This window comes from Lynx rufus, unplaced genomic scaffold (assembly GCF_022079265.1).
Source record: "Lynx rufus isolate CCGP_SWC_20201006 ecotype Redwood Valley unplaced genomic scaffold, mLynRuf1.p SCAF_7, whole genome shotgun sequence".
In the NCBI taxonomy this organism is placed as follows: Eukaryota; Metazoa; Chordata; class Mammalia; order Carnivora; family Felidae; genus Lynx; species Lynx rufus.
The window spans coordinates 119,314,596-119,335,118 of record NW_025814889.1 but is presented as its reverse complement, the minus strand read 5'-3'; the positions used below and the strand labels follow the sequence as shown (position 1 = coordinate 119,335,118).

At 39.3% G+C, this 20,523-nt stretch overlaps 1 protein-coding gene across 5 annotated transcripts in view; it reads right to left on the bottom strand.

The window, feature by feature from the left end:
• TMPO (thymopoietin) overlaps nucleotides 1-20,312 on the bottom strand; it is a 31,894-nt gene extending 11,582 nt beyond the window's left edge. For 2 of the 5 annotated variants that reach the window (XM_047065178.1, XM_047065179.1), the window contains exons 1-4: nucleotides 19,819-20,312; nucleotides 10,889-11,015; nucleotides 5,762-5,920; nucleotides 184-281 (exon numbers count right to left, since the gene is read on the bottom strand). In XM_047065178.1, the coding sequence (XP_046921134.1) occupies nucleotides 184-281; nucleotides 5,762-5,920; nucleotides 10,889-11,015; nucleotides 19,819-20,097 (663 nt within the window). In that variant the 5' untranslated portion in view covers nucleotides 20,098-20,312. Of the gene's footprint in view, nucleotides 1-183; nucleotides 282-2,641; nucleotides 4,916-5,761; nucleotides 5,921-10,888; nucleotides 11,016-19,818 lie in introns of those variants that run through there. The other 3 variants (XM_047065181.1, XM_047065180.1, XM_047065177.1) reach the window with 3 other exon arrangements.
• Nucleotides 20,313-20,523: the final 211 nt, after the last annotated feature.

Genomic DNA, 20,523 nt, shown 5'->3' with positions numbered 1-20,523 from the left:
GCTATGCTACTGACAAAAAACATGAAGTTTAGATTTCTAAGGCCATTTAATGAACAATGGAATGAACACCTCATTGAGGGCTGGAATTTGGGTGTCAACTATTAACCAAAGGCGAGGACATAAGCAAATTAGTGCTGTCAGATTATTTATACCTGAACACAGCAATCAGAAAACTAAAGATACCTGATTGTGTTCAACTCTTCTTTGCTTGAGTGTTACTGGAGTCTTTGCTCTGCCCTTTAGTGGTTCTCTCTTCTCAAGCTTGAGCTCTATTTTAGAGTCTGGAAATAACATCGGAGAAACATTACTCTCGGAACTACACAATAAACTACAATGTCATCCTCACTACTCTGGAACCTTCGTTTTAGACATTCTTATTAAAACAAGTTTACCTACTGGTTATTACCTCAATAGACTACAACTGTTCAACTGTAATTTCTGTCTTTAAAAAGTTTACTTCCCCATTCATATTTTATTCATATTTGTTTATCTCCCCCACTCCTTACGATTTATTCTCCTCTCCTTTTTCTGGATCTAGTAGCCTAAAACATAAAGTGAATTCAAACTGCCCATGGAGGCTTTTCACTCAAAACAGCTTGGATGTGGGAAAAGGACATTAAAACACAGTTGTTACCATTCTTTTGTCCATACGGTGCATAACTACTATATGAATAAAGATTAGCTATTAAAATTTGAAATATGGAAGAACAAAAGCTATAGGGAATTTTAAGGCTGAAAATACCTGCATGGTATCAAGCCTCTAATAATAATAAATAGATGTGGTGACATTAATACTTTAGGGCAGTTTAAAAGTCCTCCCTTCTGATTTGATGTGATTATAAAAAACCTGGGTACAACTGAGGTTAGAAGAATCCCACTTACATAAAATAAAACTCACAGGTCATTTCTCCTCCTTCTCTCCATAATAAAAAACATTTCTTTGAAGAGAAGCTAGTGCATATATATTAGTTAGCATATCACCACGATGCCAACAACTCAAATATATCTTTTATAGTCTTCAATGTTCCATTCACCTAGCCTTCGTTTTTTGTCACCATTTGAAGAGCTAGATTTTTTAAGTTTTATTTATTTAAATAATGTCTACACCCAACATGGGGCTTGAACTCATGACCCCAAGAGTCGCATACTCTTCCAACTGAGCCAGCCAGGTGCCTCAGAAGAGCTAGACTTTTAAAGACTTGTAAAAATTTTAGTTAACTTCCACATTTTGTGGCCATTTATCAAAGTATAGCAAAATCAATGTCACTGTTACTACTAAAACTTCTATTACCAAAAATTTAAGTTAGATTATTTTCCTACCAGAAACAGAAATGGGAGTCAATTCTTAAACAAAAAAGCTTAGTTTTGCATGAACCCAATGCACTGGTGCTAAAAAAAGTAGTCAGGATAGGTATGTTTTTGCTAATTATCTAGTCTGGTACTAGTCAGTCCACAGTCTACTTGCAAGTCTCCCCAAAAATAAACAGTGATTTTTACCATCTTAGCTCAAATAGTTCAATCTTTACTTAGGATTAAGGTACCAACACTACCCCCCAACCCCAAACTTCTATTAAATGGACTTATTAATATATTTATGTTTAGGATAATCCTTAGCATTATAAACCTTATATTTTATTAACTCCGAATCTAAAAATTAGAAATCACAAAGTAACGAACCCAGTAGTAGTTGAGCAGAAATGGATAAAACAATGAAGGTATCTGGTCACAGAGTAATTCTTCTCACAAATTTAAATTCTAACAGCCAATAAAAACATAGTGTTTAACAGAAGAAAAACCACAAAACAATACTTAGAATATTTTCAACTATACCACTGGAATCTCAAGAGAGTTTCAATGAAGAAATGGAAAAGGGATGTTCATCCACAAATACCTAACTTGTTGCAACTCTGAGAATAAAACACACATAAAACATGTTTCTGGAGACCACACAATACTGTTCAAATTACAACTTTATTGAATTTGCAGAAGCATTCTACAGTAATACATTTAAAAAAATCACATTGCACTTAGTAGGTACATGTATACATGTACATTCCAGAAGACAAATAACAAACAAAATTACTCCCAAGAAGCTGCAAAGATGGACACGTATAATAATATAGTAATGGCTAGGAGTACCAAAGGGACTATACTTTGCTGATACTTAATACTACTATTTTCAATAAGAATACAAAGAAATTTGATTATCAAATGCCTCTACAGTTAGACTCATCTTACAATCATAAAAATGAAAACAGAATATACTGCTTTATACAAAGTATAATATGATTTCTTATAAAATTTTTTAAAAACTAGTAACAAATTTGCTTTCAAAATTTAGATTAAGTCTAATCATCCATGAACCACAACATAACTTGAAAGTGTTATTTAAAAAAAAAAGCGCCCCACTTTTCCAGTGTCTAGTTCATCTGACAAACTACAGTGATAGTGAGAATGTACTCTTTTAGAATTTTATTGTTTAGAGCAGTATTTTTAAAAAATGTTTAGTTTTGAAGGAGAGAGTAACAAAGCATGAATGGGGGAAGGGCAGAGAGAGGGAGACACAGAATCTGAGCGGCCCCCAGGCTCTGAGCTGTTAGCACAGACCCTGATACAGGGCTTGAACTCACAAACTGTGAAATCACGACCTGAGCCAAAGTTGGACACTTAACCAACTGAGCCACCCAGTCACCCTGTTTATAGCAGTATTTTGCAAAGCATGGTCCATGAACTGTTTACTACCAGTCCTTCATAGAAATGAGACACTTGCACTGGAATGTAAATTGGCACACTGTTTCATCAATAAAATTTTGCCACAAAAATAAACCCTGTCATTGATCTAAAAAGCGCCTCTAGATCCAAATTCTGGTGCATACTTATCTTGTCTGTAGATCAGTGACTGTCTGCAGACTGGCACTTTGAATTGCACTGATCTAGAATATTATGAAGGAATACAGAAGTAAAAAAAACAAAAGTGAGAAATAAAAAAAAAATGTGGACAAGTTCCAGAAAGTGAAAAGATATTTAGTAATATTTAAATCTGTGAAGACTCCACTTATATTCTATTTAGTGGAATTTCCTTAGTTTTGGAGAATTGTAAAATCTTAAGTAAAACAGGAGAGAGTGAACTATATGAGGCAAAGATTCTTTAAATTGTTTATATCAGGCTTTTTCTATCACAGCAACCTAAAAAACAAAAAAGGCAGTACTATGTAGGCAATTTTATACTGTAATTTGATAGGCAGAAGTTTGACTTTGAAAACAGCCCAATCTGGAGACTAAAAAGATCTTTAAAGAAAATCCTGGCAAAAAGCAATTAAAAGTACTTGAACTTCTTAGAAAAGCTGCTATGTTCCCCATATTAAAGATCAAATAAGGTGTCTTTATTCTTAACTTTATTAGTGTTTATTTCCACGCTTTTTAATTACTTTGTATACTTCTCCTCCAAATAATGTTCCACCTTTAAAAGGAGTAACAGCCAGCTTATTCTTAGAAGCTGGATTAATTTTACAGTCCTTCAGCCAGAGATATCGGCGACCTAAAGTGGCAGATCCCATGCTATGGGCAGCCATCTTTACTTCATCAAATGCAGCCTCACAAAGAAATGAGGCTGCATCATATGTTTTGCTCAGAATCCCAAGTGCCTGCTGCATATGACTAGGATCTGAACTAAGGATTTGTGCAGCCTGACTGATGTCTGCCTGCAGAGCCCGAACTACAAAGGCAGTATGGGTTGCAATCTGCAATGCTGATGCTGCAGCTTCATATGTTCTACAAAGTACTAAGTCCAACTGTTTATCACAAGACTCAGTAGAAGCTGCCTGAATACCTACGGGTGGAGCCGCTTCAGAAATAAGCCCCAGTATTTCATCATCTACTTTTGGAACTGATAATATCTGTGCTGCCTCTCTGGAGGAAATTGGATACTTGCATGCCAATGAAGGCAGTTGCCTGTCAATTTGCTGCCACTCCTCTTCAATTACTTTTAAAATAGATTCATGGAAGGGAAAAGATAGTTCTGGGGCATCTATTTTCTCATGTTGTGACTGCTTAGACATTTCTATGCCTAAAGTAGTGAGTGAGTGAGAGACAACAGTTTTGGCAAAAGAAGACATAACTTCAGATCCAGGTGTATTTTGAAATGCCACAAAGGAACCTGAATCCTTTTCGTCTACTGACTTTTCACTGAGTCTAGGGAATTTTCGTGGAGGAGACAGAGATTCGGTTTCTTGAAAATCAGATCGATCAATTCTCTTCCATCTGTTTTCTACATCCAGTGGGGGTGTAGAGTTTGAAGTCCCAGGCAAACTCCCTACCCCACCCTGGGCCAACAGAGAATTGACATAATCTCTGATTGCCTGAGCAAGTGGTGGAGAAATTACTTGTGAGCTCCCAGACTCTTCTAGTGCTTTCCTTTCACTGGAGAGAACTGACTGATCTGAAACATGGGACCTCTCAGTACACAATGGTTGAATTCCACTTTTCTCTCCACGGTAAATATTTTCTACTATATCTTTATAGCAAGTAGTGGTGGTTTCTTTAATCAGTGAAGGAGAAGCTGCAGCAGAGACCAACATGGCAGCGAGTTCATGCTGAAATGATGCCGAAGAACTTTTCTCTAAACATCTATCATGGCTAGACTTGGAGGAAGTAAACAAATTCCCTCCAGAGGCTAACTTCTGCAACTGTTCCCTGCCAGGCAAGGTTGTGGCAATAAGAGGTTCCCTAGGTGGGTCTCCCTTAGAAGTATGAACTTTCTTAGCTGCCTGTAGTTCAGTCCTGCCCAAAGGAGGACGGGTGGAGATTTCAGGAAAAGAAATACCCTGAAAAAATCCACCAGAGGGAGCAGTTGGAAGTTCAGAAAAAGGAACAAAATCCCTAGTGGACTTCACTTTCTTGTGTTCTTTCTTCTTTCCTGTAGAGGCAAAAGAGGCAGGAAGTTTAAGCATTACTTGTGTTTAAGCTGATTTATTTTTTTGCCTCTTTGCTAACATAGTGCTGTTGAAGGAAAAAACTATATTTCATATTCTGAACAACCAATCTGACACTCTGTGCCCTGGCAGGCAATGCTTATGGAGATATAAGCAATTTGGGTCAAATTAAATAATCATGAAATTGACGAACAAGTCATATGAATTAAAACTTTATAAATATCAAGTTGTTCTTATTATAGAAAGGTCATTGTTTCATGTACTAGTTAAAAAAAATACTTAACTATGGTCAAATTTTCTTAAAATAGTCTACTAATAACATGTCAAAATGTTTGCTTTTCATAGTTGCCCTGAGATCACATTATCTAGCAAAAACTATAAATTTAAATGCCTACCAATAGAAAACAGAGATTGTATTGTAAATACTACCACTATATATTAATTGCAAGAAATAAAATGGACATATAAGTAATAAATTAGTAAGATGAGATCTCAATAGTATAACAGAATGGAGAAAAGCAAGTAATAAGATTTAGCATTATATTTATATACATTTTTAAAAGTTCAAAATAATATCATGTTATTAGATACATATGAAAAAGTATTTAAAAATGGGTTGGAAAGATAAACACCAAATTAATGATAGCGGTTGCTTCTGTGTTGATAATACTTGGAAAGGGTAAGTGGGAAAACTTCACTGTTATTTTTAATACTTTATTCTTAGAAAAATGAAATAAGCAAAAAAATAATTTTATCTTCTTCATGGTTACTGTATCTTAGGAGTCTGAAAAAAATTACATATATTCGATTAATATCATTTAAAATTTTACCTTCTTCATTGTCACTGTATCTGTCCGAGTCATTACTTCCATTCTGTCTCATATTTTCTGCTGATGAAGAAATCGTTGGCAGAGGAGTTGACGATCTTGACTCTGTTCCCTGTTCCCTCAGTTTCAACAGTTTTTTCTCATATAGCTTTCTGGTTGTTCCTGTATGAAGGCAGAACTTGCTTTAATATCTGTATTTTCTTATTTAAGATCCTGCTTATCGTATTTACCAACATTAAAATGTTGCATTCATGCTTAACTTTTTTTTTTTTTTTAACGTTTATTCACTTTTGAGAGACAGAGATAGAGTGAGTGGGGGAGGGGTAGAGAGGGAGGGAGACACAAAATCCAAAGCAGGCTTCAGGCTCTGAGTTACCAGCAGAGCCCGACGTGGGGCTCAAACCCCGGGACCGTGAAATCACGACCCAAGCTGAAGTTGGACGCTCAACCGACTGAGCCACCCAGGTGCCCCAACACTTTACTTTTCTAAATTTAAGTGATTAAAAATACCATATAAAGGATTCTTTCCTAAAATAGGTGTTTTGCCGAGATTTTAATACATACATGATTATGTTTCTTTTAGTAGCATGGAATACACAGATATAAATCTTTTTTTTTTTTTTAAGTTTGAGAGTAAGCACCCATGTGCGGGAGGGGGGGAGAGAGAGAGAGAGGGAGGGAGGGAGGGAGGGAGGGAGGGAGGGAGGGAGGGGAGAGAGAATCCCCAACAGACTCCACACTGTCATGGTAGAGCCTGTCAAACTCACAAACAGTAAGATCGTGACCTGAGCCAAAATAAAGAGTCAGACACTTAACTGACTGAGCCACCAGGCATCCCTGGTATAATCTTATTATAGATCACCTACTAAAGAGCCATGTATGACTGAGTATTTTTGATTGAAAAGCTTTAGCCTTTGTACATTTTCCAGTACTATGTAAATAGCATTTGCCTTATAGAAAAAAATCATTTTTATAAACAGACTGCATTCCTCTCAATACTATGATAAAAATCTCACAAATCTCAGAGATTAATATGCCTATAAAGAGCCATTCAGTTATGGGTAAAGAAAAGTCATCTACAGTTTTTTAGTCGAATATTATTTTCATATAACATTGTGTAAATTTAAGGTGTTAAATCACATTTAGATGTAAGTACTTTGTGATCAAATGACCTTTTATAGAAAATGTGTGCCACAAAATAGAAATTGTATACCAATTAGACAGCAAAGTAAAATTGATTACGAACACATTTTTAACACATTTCAACATGAATGACAATTTAAAGCCAAAAACAGCTTTTATTTTCTATTTTACACTAACTGTATGTCCCTCTGGTTTCTTTTTCTTTTTTAATGTTTATTTATTTTTGAGAGAGAGAAAGAGTGCGAGTGGGGGAGGGACAGAGAGAGAAGGCAACACAGAATCCGAAGAAGGCTCTAAAATCTGAGCTGTCAGCAGAGTCCGACACAAGGCTCGAACCCACGGACTATGAGATCGTGACCCGAGCCAAAGCTGGACACTTAACTGACTGAGCCACCCAGGCACCCCTCTGTGGTTTCTAGAAGATGAACAAAATGATGGGGTGCCTGAGTAGCTCAGTTGGTTGAGCCTCTGGCTCTGTTTCAGCTCAGGTCATGATCTCATGGTTCATGGGACTGAGCCCTGCATCGGGCTCCTCACTGGTAGTGTGGAACCTGCTTGGAATTCCCTCTCTCCCACTCTGCCCCTCCCCCACGCATGTGCGCACACTCGTGCTCTCTCCCTCGAAACAAAGAAATAAACTTAAAAAGAAAAAAAGATGATTAAAATGATAATACACTTTTTTTTTAAAGAAACAACACAGATCTCAAAATGTTACATAAGTAGCTGCAAGATGAACAGTTAGCTAGGGAGGGGAAAGTGGAAAGATGTTGTCAAAGGGTACAAAATTTCTGCAAGATGACTAAGTTCTGCAAATCTAATGTACAGAATGGGCTATAGTTAAGAATACACCTGAAACTTGTGAAAAATGTAGACCTTAAGTGCTCTCACTACACATTCAGACACAAAATAAAACAGTGAGGTGATGGATGTTAATTGGCTTGATCATGTTGATCATTTCACAATATATACGTCTACAAAAACATCAAGTTAAACACACACACCATATAATACAACTTTTGTCAAGTATACCTCAATAAAGCTGGGAAACAATGAACAGCTGGTATACCAATATATATAAAACGTACATTGATACACAATACACATATTCGCAGCATCTCCCTTTTGGAATTTTAAATGAAAAAATTAAATATCAAATATCTGTTAGTAGTTATATTCACAGGCTTATTACCAGCTATGTGGAAGTACTATGTTAAATAAAACAAAAGAAAAACATTCTAAATTCTTGTTTGCAACTTTACCTATAGAAAAAAAAAAACAAATCTAGAGGCACCTGGGTGGCTCAGACTCTTGATTTCAGCTCAGGTCATGATCTCATGGGTTTGTGTGATAGAGGCCTGTGTTGGGCTCTACACTAACAGCATGGAGCCTGCTGGGGATTCTTTCCTCTCTCTCCTTCTGCCCCTCCCCTGCTTGCACACATGCTCTCTCGCTTGCTCCAAAAAAAAATTAAATTAAAAAAAAATTCAAATTTCCAGTGTTCAAAACTTTACATAACTTAGAAGACCAAAATACACCTTTCTCATCTTGAGGTTACTGTCAAGACCCTCCAGAATTAAAGCAAAACCAGCCTTGCAAAATCACTGACAGTAACCAAATGATGGAAATCCAGTATATTATATTAAGTTCCAAGTTTTCTTTTAGTTTGTTCTTTAAGGGATCATTCTTGAATTCCAGTCAAAACAAGACTTTAAAAATGTTATTTAAAAAAAATTTTTTTTTTTATTTTATATATGAAATTTATTGTCAAAATGGTTTCCATACAACACCCAGTGCTCATCCCAAAAGGTGCCCTCCTCAATACCCATCACCCACCCTCTCCTCCCTCCCACCCCCCATCAACCCTCAGTTTGTTCTCAGTTTTTAAGAGTCTCTTATGCTTTGGCTCTCTCCCACTCTAACCTCTTTTTTTTTTTTTTTCCTTCCCCTCCCCCATGGGTTCCTGTTAAGTTTCTCAGGATCCACATAAAAGTGAAACCATATGGTATCTGTCTTTCTCTGTATGGCTTATTTCACTTAGCATCACACTCTCCAGTTCCATCCACGTTGCTACAAAAGGCCATATTTCATTTTTTCTCATTGCCACATAGTATTCCATTGTGTATATAAACCACAATTTCTTAATCCATTCATCAGTTGATGGACATTTAGGCTCTTTCCATAATTTGGCTATTGTTGAGAGTGCTGCTATGAACATTGGGGTACAGGTGCCCCTATGCATCAGTACTCCTGTATCCCTTGGGTAAATTCCTAGCAGTGCTATTGCTGGGTCATAGGGTAGGTCTATTTTTAATTTTCTGAGGAACCTCCACACTGCTTTCCAGAGCGGCTGCACCAATTTGCATTCCCACCAACAGTGCAAGAGGGTTCCCGTTTCTCCACACCCTCTCCAGCATCTATAGTCTCCTGATTTGTTCATTTTGGCCACTCTGACTGGCGTGAGGTGATACCTGAGTGTGGTTTTGATTTGTATTTCCCTGATAAGGAGCGACGCTGAACATCTTTTCATGTGCCTGTTGGCCATCTGGATGTCTTCTTTAGAGAAGTGTCTATTCATGTTTTCTGCCCATTTCTTCACTGGGTTATTTGTTTTTTCGGGTGTGGAGTTTGGTGAGCTCTTTATAGATTTTGGATACTAGCCCTTTGTCCGATATGTCATTTGCAAATATCTTTTCCCATTCCGTTGGTTGCCTTTTAGTTTTGTTGCTTGTTTCCTTTGCTGTGCAGAAGCTTTTTATCTTCATAAGGTCCCAGTAATTCACTTTTGCTTTTAATTCCCTTGCCTTTGGGGATGTGTCGAGTAAGAGATTGCTACGGCTGAGGTCAGAGAGGTCTTTTCCTGCTTTCTCCTCTAAGGTTTTGATGGTTTCCTGTCTCACATACAGGTCCTTTATCCATTTTGAGTTTATTTTTGTGAATGGTGTGAGAAAGTGGTCTAGTTTCAACCTTCTGCATGTTGCTGTCCAGTTCTCCCAGCACCATTTGTTAAAGAGACTGTCTTTTTTCCATTGGATGTTCTTTCCTGCTTTGTCAAAGATGAGTTGGCCATACATTTGTGGGTCTAGTTCTGGGGTTTCTATTCTATTCCATTGGTCTATGTGTCTGTTTTTGTGCCATAAAAAAAAAATTTTTTTAAGGTTTATTCATTTTTCAGAGACAGAGTGTGAGAGGGGGAAGGCCAGAGAGAGAGGGAGACACAGAATCTGAAACAGGGTCCAGACTCTGAGCTATCAGCACAGAGCCTGACGTGGGGCCCGAACTCATCGACAGCGAGTTCATGACCTGAGCTGAAGTTGGAGGTTTAACTGACTGAGCCACCCAGGCGCCCCTAAAAATGTTAATTTTAATGATAACTGAAAATGGGTACTATGCTAGGAATTGATGGAGTTCCTTTTTTTTTTTAATGTTTATTTATTTTTGAGAGAGAGAGAGAGAGAGAGAGACGGTGGGAACTGGGGAGAGGCAAAGAGAGGGAGACACAGAATCCGAAGCAGGCTCCAGGCTCCGAGCTGTCAGCACAGAGCCCGATGTGGGGCTGGAACTCATGAACGGTGGTGAGACTGTGACCTAAGCTGAAGTCGGATGCCTAACCAAACTAAACCACCCAGGCATCCCTAACTTGAGTTCTATTAACAAGTCCGTCACTAATTTATTAACTTGGATGAATTTGGCCAGCTGTGTCACTTCAAATTTTCTTCAATTGTCATGTAAGACTCCTATGTCTCACCAGGTAGCTGTGACATGAGCACAATATGAAACAATTTCAACAACAGAGGTAATCTTGGAGATTATCTAAGTTCATTTCTCTCATTTTATTTTCCTTATTTATAGTTAAAGAAATTGTGTCCTGGTCATATAAATGATTAATGACACACTGGTCCTTAGAACCCAAACTCTAACTGCTAGACAAGACAGGAAAACAATTTGGGGCACTTACAGAAAACATAACTTGAAATTTTACCAACTTACCCACAATAGGACCAGGATTCACTCCGTATTTCACAAGCTGATCCAAAAGATCTTCATTAGTGAGCTCTGTTACATCTAGATCATCTTTATCTTCTAGTCTGGGTTTATCAGTTTTCTTTGTGGCTTTCTGTAAACAAAGTCCGGTTATCATTTCCACATGAATTAAAGTGTTCACCTATTTTATAAGTCACACTGTATACAATATAAACATGCAAATTCACCCTCCAATTTATAGCTTTATTAGGCCTTAGCAATTTTATTAAGAACAACTCATTATTTGAAGATATTTTTTAAGTTTAATTGTAACAACTCAAATTTGTAAACATTACTATTAAAAACAGTTTTGGCTAACCTATCTAAAGAGGAGGTGGCGTCATCAAAAATTCAAGAGTAAACAGCAAGGGTTTAAAGACTTTCACCCAGATAATCAGAGATACAATTTACTACTACTGACCACTTAAATAATCCTTAAAAATTTAAATTATTCTATAAGAGCTTATGACTTTACCATAAAGATATTTCTTAGTTATATTTAAAAATGATTTCCTTTAATTTAAACAAGCATATCAGAATCTATGAAACCCAGGTGAATATTCAGTAGCTTTAGTAGCCAGTGTCTGACCACGAAGGAAGTCAAACTTTTTGACTATTACCTCTTGGTACAGCTCTGTCAGCACATTTAGTTCTATATGGCTGTTTCACTTAGAAAAGTTCAGGGAACATGGAACAAGCTTTGAGAGAAATTTCAAAGGAAGTTTCCAGCATAACTTAAGCAATGGCAGTATTTGCTGGAAAAATATAAACATTCCAAGGTTAAACAAGAGAAGAAAGCAGAAGTGTGGGTGTCTTCTAGGGTTATGGCAAATAGCCCTACAAAATGCCTCAGTAACCCCAGAAAGCCTCAGAGAATTGAACAAAAAATAGCTGTTTGAATAATGGCTACAAGTATCAAAGTCAGTTTAGGCCCAAATTTCTATTTTAGGCAAATGAGTCAATACTGTGTCTTTCAACTGCCTGACTCAGGCAGAGTATGTGACTCTTGTTCACAGGGTTGTGAGTTCGAGCCCCACGGTGGGTATAGAGATTAATTAAAAGAAAAAATAATGCATTCTAGGGGTGCCTTGGTGGCTCTGTCAGTTAAGTGTCTGACTTCAGCTCAGGTTGTGATCTCACGGTCCATGAGTTTGAGCCCCACACCAGGCTCTGTGCTAACAGCCCAGAGCCTGAGCCTGCTTTGGGTTCTGTGTCTCCCTCTCTTTGTCCCTCCCCTGCTTGTGCTCTGTCTCTCTCTCTCTCAAAAACAAACATTAAAAAACTAAAAATAAATACTGCATTCTAGAAATATTTTATGCAAAATGGTGAAAACCATAGTTGTATGGACTGCTTACTTTCAGTGATGCTGAGGGGGAGAAAGAAAAATCAGGCATGATTTGGCCATGTATTAGAATTTCTATTTTGGGGGTGCCTGGGTGGCTAAGTTGGTTGAGTGGCAGACTTTGGATCAGGTCTTGATCTCATGGTTTTTGAGTTTGAGCCCCACATCAGGCTCTCCGCTGTCAAGACGGAGACTGCTTTGGATCTCCTCTCCCCCTCCCTCTACCCCTCCCCGCTTGTGCTCTGGCACTCTATCTCAAAAATAAACAAACATTAAAAAATAAAAGAATTTCTGAATGAAATCTTGCCATTTGTAACAACATGGATGGAACTAGGATATTACGCTAAGTGAAATAAGTCAGTCAGAGAAAAAGTATCCCATATTTTCAATCATATGTGGAATTTGAGAAACTTAACAGAAGACCATGGGGGAAGGGAAAGGGAAAAAATAATTTCAAACAGAGAGGGAGGCAAACCATAAGAAGACTGTTAAATACAGAGAACTGAGGGTTGATGGAGGAGAGGCAGGGGAGACAGGAAAATGGGTGATGGGTATTGAGGAGGGCACTTGTTGGGAGGAGCACTGGGTGTTGTAGTAAGTGATGAATCATGGGAATCTACTCCCGAAGTCAAGCGCACACTGTCTATTACCTAACTTCACAATAAATTATATTTAAAAATAAATAAAAAAATAAAAAAATAAAGTTATAGGATTTCCAAAAAGTAATTTTTTAGCAAAATTAAAATTTGAAATATTTTATATAAAGCAAGATTATGAGAAATTATTTTTTAAAGATAACTGCTAACAAGAATAATGATATCGATTCAAGAGAAATCTTTTAACTAAAAAATGGCTGTGAAACTGATGGTACTTTCAGAAAGCTTTAATACACATATTGTGCTAGTTTAGGATCAGGCTCAAATCTTTAAGCAACTTACACATTGATATCAAAAGTTGCCAAGAATCTAAGAGTTTATACATCATAGCCTTGCATTCTTTAAACACTTTTTAAAAATCAAATAGACCAAATCTTGTGTTAGTGACCTACTTGAATTTTCCAAAAAAGTGTGGACAGGTTGGGAAGAAAAACTTCCTTGTATAACATACTTTTAAATAAAAGAAAATCACCTCCCACTCTAAGAATGTTCAAATTCTACTATCAACAAAACATTCAAAAATTTTAATTCTTACAGAAGCCTGAGGTTTTCAAGAAATCTCTTTCTTTGGCACTCACCAGTTCCACCTATTTGGTTTTTTTTTTTATTTTTTTTTTAACGTTTATTTATTTTTGAGACAAAGAGAGACAGAGCATGAACGGGGGAGGGGCAGAGAGAGAGGGAGACACAGAATCAGAAGCAGGCTCCAGGTTCTGAGCCATCAACCCAGAGCCCGACTCTCAGACCGCGAGCTCACAGACCGCGAGATCGTGACCTGAGCTGAAGTCAGATGCTCAACCGACTGAGGCACCCAGGCGCCCCAGTTCCACCTATTTGTAAACATACTTTATCTTCTCCAGAAAAACTCCTTGAGCAATAGTCCCTAAATCTGGCTTGTTATCAAAACCTCAAAACTTCTGGAAGTTACCCCTATTTTAAAAAGTCTTAACCCCATTCTGAGATCTAATCTTGGGCCTGAGAATCTGTATTTTAATGTGTATCTCAGGTGTTCTGGATGCAGCATTTAAGAGGGTAGCAGAAAGAAGAGGCACTGTCATATTCATAATGTATCCCAAGCATCTAAAATTTAAAAAGGACTGACAAAGGAGTAGGTAGTTGATAGCTGTTTTCTTGAATGAATTAATGAGTGTCATCTGGGGAGGGAAAAATAGGTCATTCTTAAAAACCCATTTGTTATTAAGAAATAACAAAGACTTGGGGTGCTTGGGTGGCTCAGTCGGTTGGGCACCTGGGTGGCTCAGTTAAGTGTCCAACTTGGGCTCAGGTCATGATCTCACAATTTATGGGTTCGGGCCCCGTGTTGGGCTCTGCGCTGACAGCTCAGAGCCTACAGCCTGCTTTGCATTGTGTCTCCCTCTCTGTCTCTCCCCTGCTTGTGCTCTCTCTCAAAAATAAATAAACATTAAAAAAATTTTAAGAATAACAAGGGCTTATCAAATCAAACAGAAAACCAACTCTTAATATTTTCTTAAAACATAATGAAAGATTACAGCTGTACAAAGAAATCTTGAGGCCAACAAACCAGCTTATGCAAAGTCAAGCAAAGCAGGAGTTCATAACAGGCTACCTGATTTTTATTTTTAATTTGTAGGGAGAGAAGTTCCAGAAATGTAATGCCATTTAGAAAAAAAATTTTTTTTAAACATTTATTCATTTTTGAGAGACTGAGTGCAAGCAGGGGAGGGCAGAGAGAGAGGGAGACACAGAATCCAAAGCAGGCTCCAGGCTCTGAGCTGTCAGCACAGAGCCAGATGCGGGGCTCGAACTCACAAACCATGAGACTATGAGAATTTTATTCCTTTAAGTAAAATCACATACTCTTAGTTTCATTCAGTTAAAAATACTAGGTACCTAGTATGTGCCAGGCACTGTTCTCCAGTTTCTTCCCAACTACCAGATGATCTCTAACATCTTTTTCAACTTTAAAATCCAACAGTTCTTTGATATCACCTATGAGCTACTATTATTTTCATTTTTTTAAGTTTTAAGTAGGCTCTATGAGCAACGAAGGGCTTGAACACATGACCCTGAGATTAATAAAAGTTGCATGCCCTACTGACTGACCCAGCCCGGAGCCCCCAGCTACTCCTATTTTTAAATTTCTACCATTAGTAGCAAGATTAGTATAACAATAATTATTTTTATAAAATAGATTCTACTGAGCACTTAGTATGTACCAAATTGTGTTCTGAGTACCTTCCTTACATGTATTATAGAATCCTAAAGATCCTATGAAATAGATACTAACACCCCCATTTTACGAGAGGACACTGAAGTTCAAAGATGCACAGCTAACTCTAGCAATATAGTAACATTTGAACAAAGTATGCATACATCACTTTCCCAAAGTTACCTCATCCAATTCTGAAAAAAAAATATTATGGTAACATTGTATTGCTCTGGCGCTAAGTAAACACAAAAAATTTCAGAAATCACATGCTTTAATAGGGATCAGCTGCTGAGCACTAGACACCTTAACAAATTATCTCTTGTAATTCTCAATTAAGTAGCTACTAGTAGTTACTAGATTATTCCTATTTTCCAGGTGAAAACTGATCTGATAGGCAATGTTGATCTTTCAAGAAGGTCCTCTGAATAAGTGTCAGAGCTGGAAATTTAATGTACTATATAACTCTGATTCAGAAGTCCACACTTAACACCTTATTGTAGACTATGGTAGCCAATTTATGATTTAATTAACATACTTTTTACTGTTGTCCTCCATGTCTTTAAATATTTCTTAAGAATTCATGATCCACTTGATCAGACCATTCAAGAATGCTATGCTCCATTAGATTCTAAATAGCTACAACTGCTTTGCACCTTAGAACAAAAAGGCAGATTGCCAACTTTTTGACTGTTTATTTTTCTGTCGGCAATCCAGGTAATTTTAACACCTAAAAATGCTGGTGTCATCAAGATGCATAAAATAAAAAGTTTAAAAGAAAACTAAAACCAAAAACCAAATTTTGAATATGCAAGTATTTCTGTCATATCACACCAAATGAATCTAAGAAACCATGGCTATGGCTGAAATGGAAAGTGGTTCTCCTTTAATTAAAAATATTCTGGGGCCCCTGGGTGGCTCAGTCAGTCAGGCATCTGACTCTTGATTTTGGCTCAGGTCATGATCTCTCAGTTCGGTGAGTTTGAGCCCTGTGTTGAGTTCTGTGCTGACACTGCAGAACCTGTTTGGGATTCTCTCTCTCTGCCTCTCGCTGTTCTTCCCCCACTTGTGTGTGCTCTCACAGTCGTGGGATGGAGAACCATGTAGGGCTCCACTCTGGGCATGGAGCCTGCCTGGAATTCTCTCTCCCTCTGCCCCTCTCCCCCACTAGCATTCTGTCTCTTAAAAGAAATGAACATTAAGAAAGAAAAAAAAAAAAACTCCTCATAAACCCATGTTTAAATGGAAGGCAACTGCTACATCTTTGGTCAAATCCACAGTAATGTTTGATTTATTTTTAAAATGTTAAAAGCTGGGGCACCTGGCTGGCTCAGCCAGTGGAGCACATGACTCAATCTCAGGGTCATGAGTTCAAGCCCCACATGGGGCGGGAGCCTACTTAAAAAAAAAAAAAAAAAAAGTTAAAAATTTACCACTTAGGGCACCTGGGTGGCTCAATCGGTTAAGCATCCAACTCTTGGTTTCAGCTCAGGTTCTGATCTTGCAGTTCATGGGTTCAAGCCTCGCACCAGGCTCTGCACTGACTAAGGAGTGGGCTTGGGATCCTCTTTCTGCTTCTCCCATTCTCTCTCTCAAAAACTAAATAAACTAAAAAAAATTTAGCACTTAAAAAATCTGCCTAATCTACAACTCTCCAACATAATTTGACTTTCTCCTAGGTTATACTCTTTAAAAAATGTAACTATATTGTTATTACATATAAGGCTAACAATTGCCATGATATAAAATTTTGTACATATAAGAGGAATGTGCCATGGAGAAAAATTTCATCTATTATTATAGATACCCTAAGATTCTTTTCCTCTCAACTCAAGATATTTTTCCTATGCCTGTTAAAGTCTATCAGATTCCTAAGTTAAATTATAAGTCACTTTTACTTAATGTGCTTTAAAGCAGAAAACGATGCTACTGACCAAATGATCACTATTAACTTTTTCAATTTGTTCATGCCATTAAGCCTGGCCAAGGCTTGGGTATTTGAACTTCAAATACCCAAGGCAGAGAAGACTATGGCTTCTATGCCTATGAAATAGTTTTCCTCTATACAGACTAAAACATTAAATGAAATATAAAGGGCTTAGCATGCCACTGGACATTGTAGATTCTATTAAAATGTTAATTCCTTTCACCCAGAATTTATTTGCATGGTGCTGATCAACTCTGATAACATGAGAAATTTGTTGAGATAAAATGTGTAAATAACAAACATGACATGATCGATTAACATACCAAAAAAAAAACCCAACAAATTTAAATAATTATATGGTTATGGTTGGCAGGGTCTGCAGAAATCAATCTCTGGTTGTTAGAGCACTTGGTAGGAACTCAAAAGTGTTGGATAACTGAAATTTTTACACCCCCAAGAAAACAGGGTAGATTGGGACATACTTTAAAAAAAATTTTTTTTAAGGATTATTTATTTTGGAGAGAGAAAGAGGCACAGTGCAAGCAGGGAGGGGCAGAGAGAGAGGGAGAGACAGAATCTGAAGCAGGCTCCAGGCTCTGAGCTGTCAGCACAGATCCCAATGTGGGGCTTCAACCCACGAACCATGAGATCATGACTGAGCCACCCAGGCGGGACATGTTTTTTTAAAAAACTGAAGTATAACTAACGTGGTATTATATTAGTTGGGAAATATTCTCTAAACATCAAAACCAAGATGATGTTTTCTGTTTAAAATGAATCCTAGGGGCGCCTGGGTGGCGCCGTCGGTTAAGCGTCCGACTTCAGCCAGGTCACGATCTCGCGGTCCGGGAGTTCGAGCCCCGCGTCAGGCTCTGGGCTGATGGCTCGGAGCCTGGAGCCTGTTTCCGATTCTGTGTCTCCCTCTCTCTCTGCCCCTCCCCCATTCATGCTCTGTCTCTCTCTGTCCCAAAAATAAATAAACGTTGAAAAAAAAAATTTAAAATGCATCCTAAAAATAAGAACGGGGTGCCTGGGTGGCTGGGTCAGTTGGGCGTCCAACTTCAGATCGGGTCAGGATCTCAGTTTGTGGGTTCAGCCCCACATCGGGCTCTCTGTTGTCAGCACAGAGCCCGCTTGGAGCCTCTCTCTCCCTACCCCGCTCTCTTTTTCTCTCTCTAAAATAAACATTAAAAAAAAGAATGAATAATCCTATCATAAACACAACCAAGTACTTCCATGGCTCAAGAATACGTTTGCACAGAGACACTATAGAGTTCTACAGAAGACTTTAAGTGTGCTGATTTAAATGGAAAAGATTGCACTTCCAACAAAATCTTGACTAAAGTCATTTGAATATCTTTTCCAGAGGGGTTGGAGAAAAACGAGACAATGGATATGCTTTACTTTGAAAGTAAATTTCTCTTTATTATGGAGAAGTTGGCTTTCTTCAAATCCACAAAAACAGACATCTGAAGCAGTAAGATGCAGTTGGTCTTTTATTTAATGAATAAATATTTGACACTACTACGTGCCAGGCACTGACTTAAGACATAAGATTTTCAATTTCTCTAGAGCCCAGGCTAAGATTTTCAGTTAAACCTACATCTATTACATCTTTCTCATTCCCACCTGGGCAGTCCAGAAAAACACAACAGAGTTTTAAAAACTAAAGTTAAACAACACAACTTCGAAAGAAGCAGTACTTTTGAGTTATCAAAACTCAACAACTCTAAACTCCACAATGTCTTACAAAGTTACATCCAATCACTAGTTTCAACTACACCCTCACCATGATTTGAAATGAGAAGTAGGCAGTTCACACAAAGCAGCATATAAAAACTCACAGAAAAGCAATTCTGAAACAAAACATGAGTCTGCCAGAACCAATCTGAGATTTACCTAGATTTAGATATTCCAAATTGCAGTTACTGACATATCAGAATGCCAAGAAATAAGTATCTCCTGGTTCTGAAATCTCTCCTTTTCTCATGCAAAATTTACCAAAAAGGGAAAAAAATACAAAATCCAAGCCCTTAGAAACTAGAATTTCCAAACATCTGAGTGTTTATAACTGCTTAAAGATGTTAAGTGTTCATTTCAATTTAGAGTAACACTGCCCCGCCAAAAGACGGCCTGTTGCTGGACAAACAGTAACAAACAAGAAAAACAAAAACCGTTCAAAAAGCCCTCCATATGCAAAACCATAAAAAGGCGGGAATTTCATTATTTCAAATTTTGGTTAGAAATGAATATGTCACAAATTGCCCTCCAGGGAGCGCTCTGGGCCTCGGTTACCAGTTATTTCAGTTAATAAAGCGGGAAAACGTTCGAACGTAACCTACAGCAGTTTCAGGCTGACCCTCAAGGGCTTTCGAATCCGGCACAGAAGTCGCCGTCGAAATACCAGTCTTGTTGGCGGTCAAGGAACACCAAGGTACCCGCGCGCACCAATCACCCCCGTCACAGAAGAGCAAACGCCAACTTCACACCTTCCAGACACACAGCCGCGAGCCCCGCGACCCCAACTTCGCGACTCTCCCCTCCAGCGACCTCCCCTTCCAGAGCTTGCAAGCCTGCGGCGAAGGAGGCAAAGTAGCCGAACCCTGCGTCCGCAGACCCAAAGGCCAGCCTCCCGGTTGGGCGCTGGGGCAGCCCCGCCGCCGAGGAGGCCCGAGGGGGCGCCAAGGAGGGAGGGCGGCGAGCGCGCGCGGGCGGCGGAGGTGGGGGGAGGAGGGCGACAACCGCCAATCGCCCGCCTTTGTGGCCCCGGCCGGGCGTCCTTACCCTGCCGACGGCGGCTCGGCTGCGGCCTGCGACCGCGGCTCCGGAGCCGAGGACTGGGGTGGGCTCGCGCTCCTCGTCGCTGGAGAAGTCCGGAGGCCCCTTGCTGTTGGCGCCCGCGGCGAGCGGCGGCCGGTTGCGCGCCGTGAGGTGCTGCAGGTAGAGCTGCACGTATACGTCTTTGCGCTGCTCCCCGACCGGGAGCGTCACATTGTTGGCGACCAACTCACTCTTCAACTTCTCTTTCGTCAGGACCGAGGGGTCCTCCAGGAACTCCGGCATCTCCGCGACGAATCCCTTTCCCCGCAGCCTTCACACCCGCCGCTCACGCCGGCGCGCTCGCTCCTTGCCCGGGGGCGGGGGGGACCGCGCTGTCGCCTCTGAGCCTCACGGTTCCCGCCCGGGAGGAGCGCCGCAGAGCAAAGCAAAAACTCCCACACACAAAGCAAAGCAAAAGCCGGACACAAAAGCCCACCGAGCCCAAGTGCGGACCAAGTGCGGCTAAGATAAGAGCCCCCACTAACCCCAGCCCACACACTACACAAGCGAGGAGAGAGCAGCTTGTTTCGCCCACGCCCCAAGAACGCGCGCCGCCATTGGCCCGCGGTGGGAGGAAGCCGAGCGGTGATTGGTGGGAGCCCTCGCGCGGGTTCCATTAGCCACGGCACGGTGCGAGAGGTGGTAGAAACGCAGTTTAAAAGCCGCTCG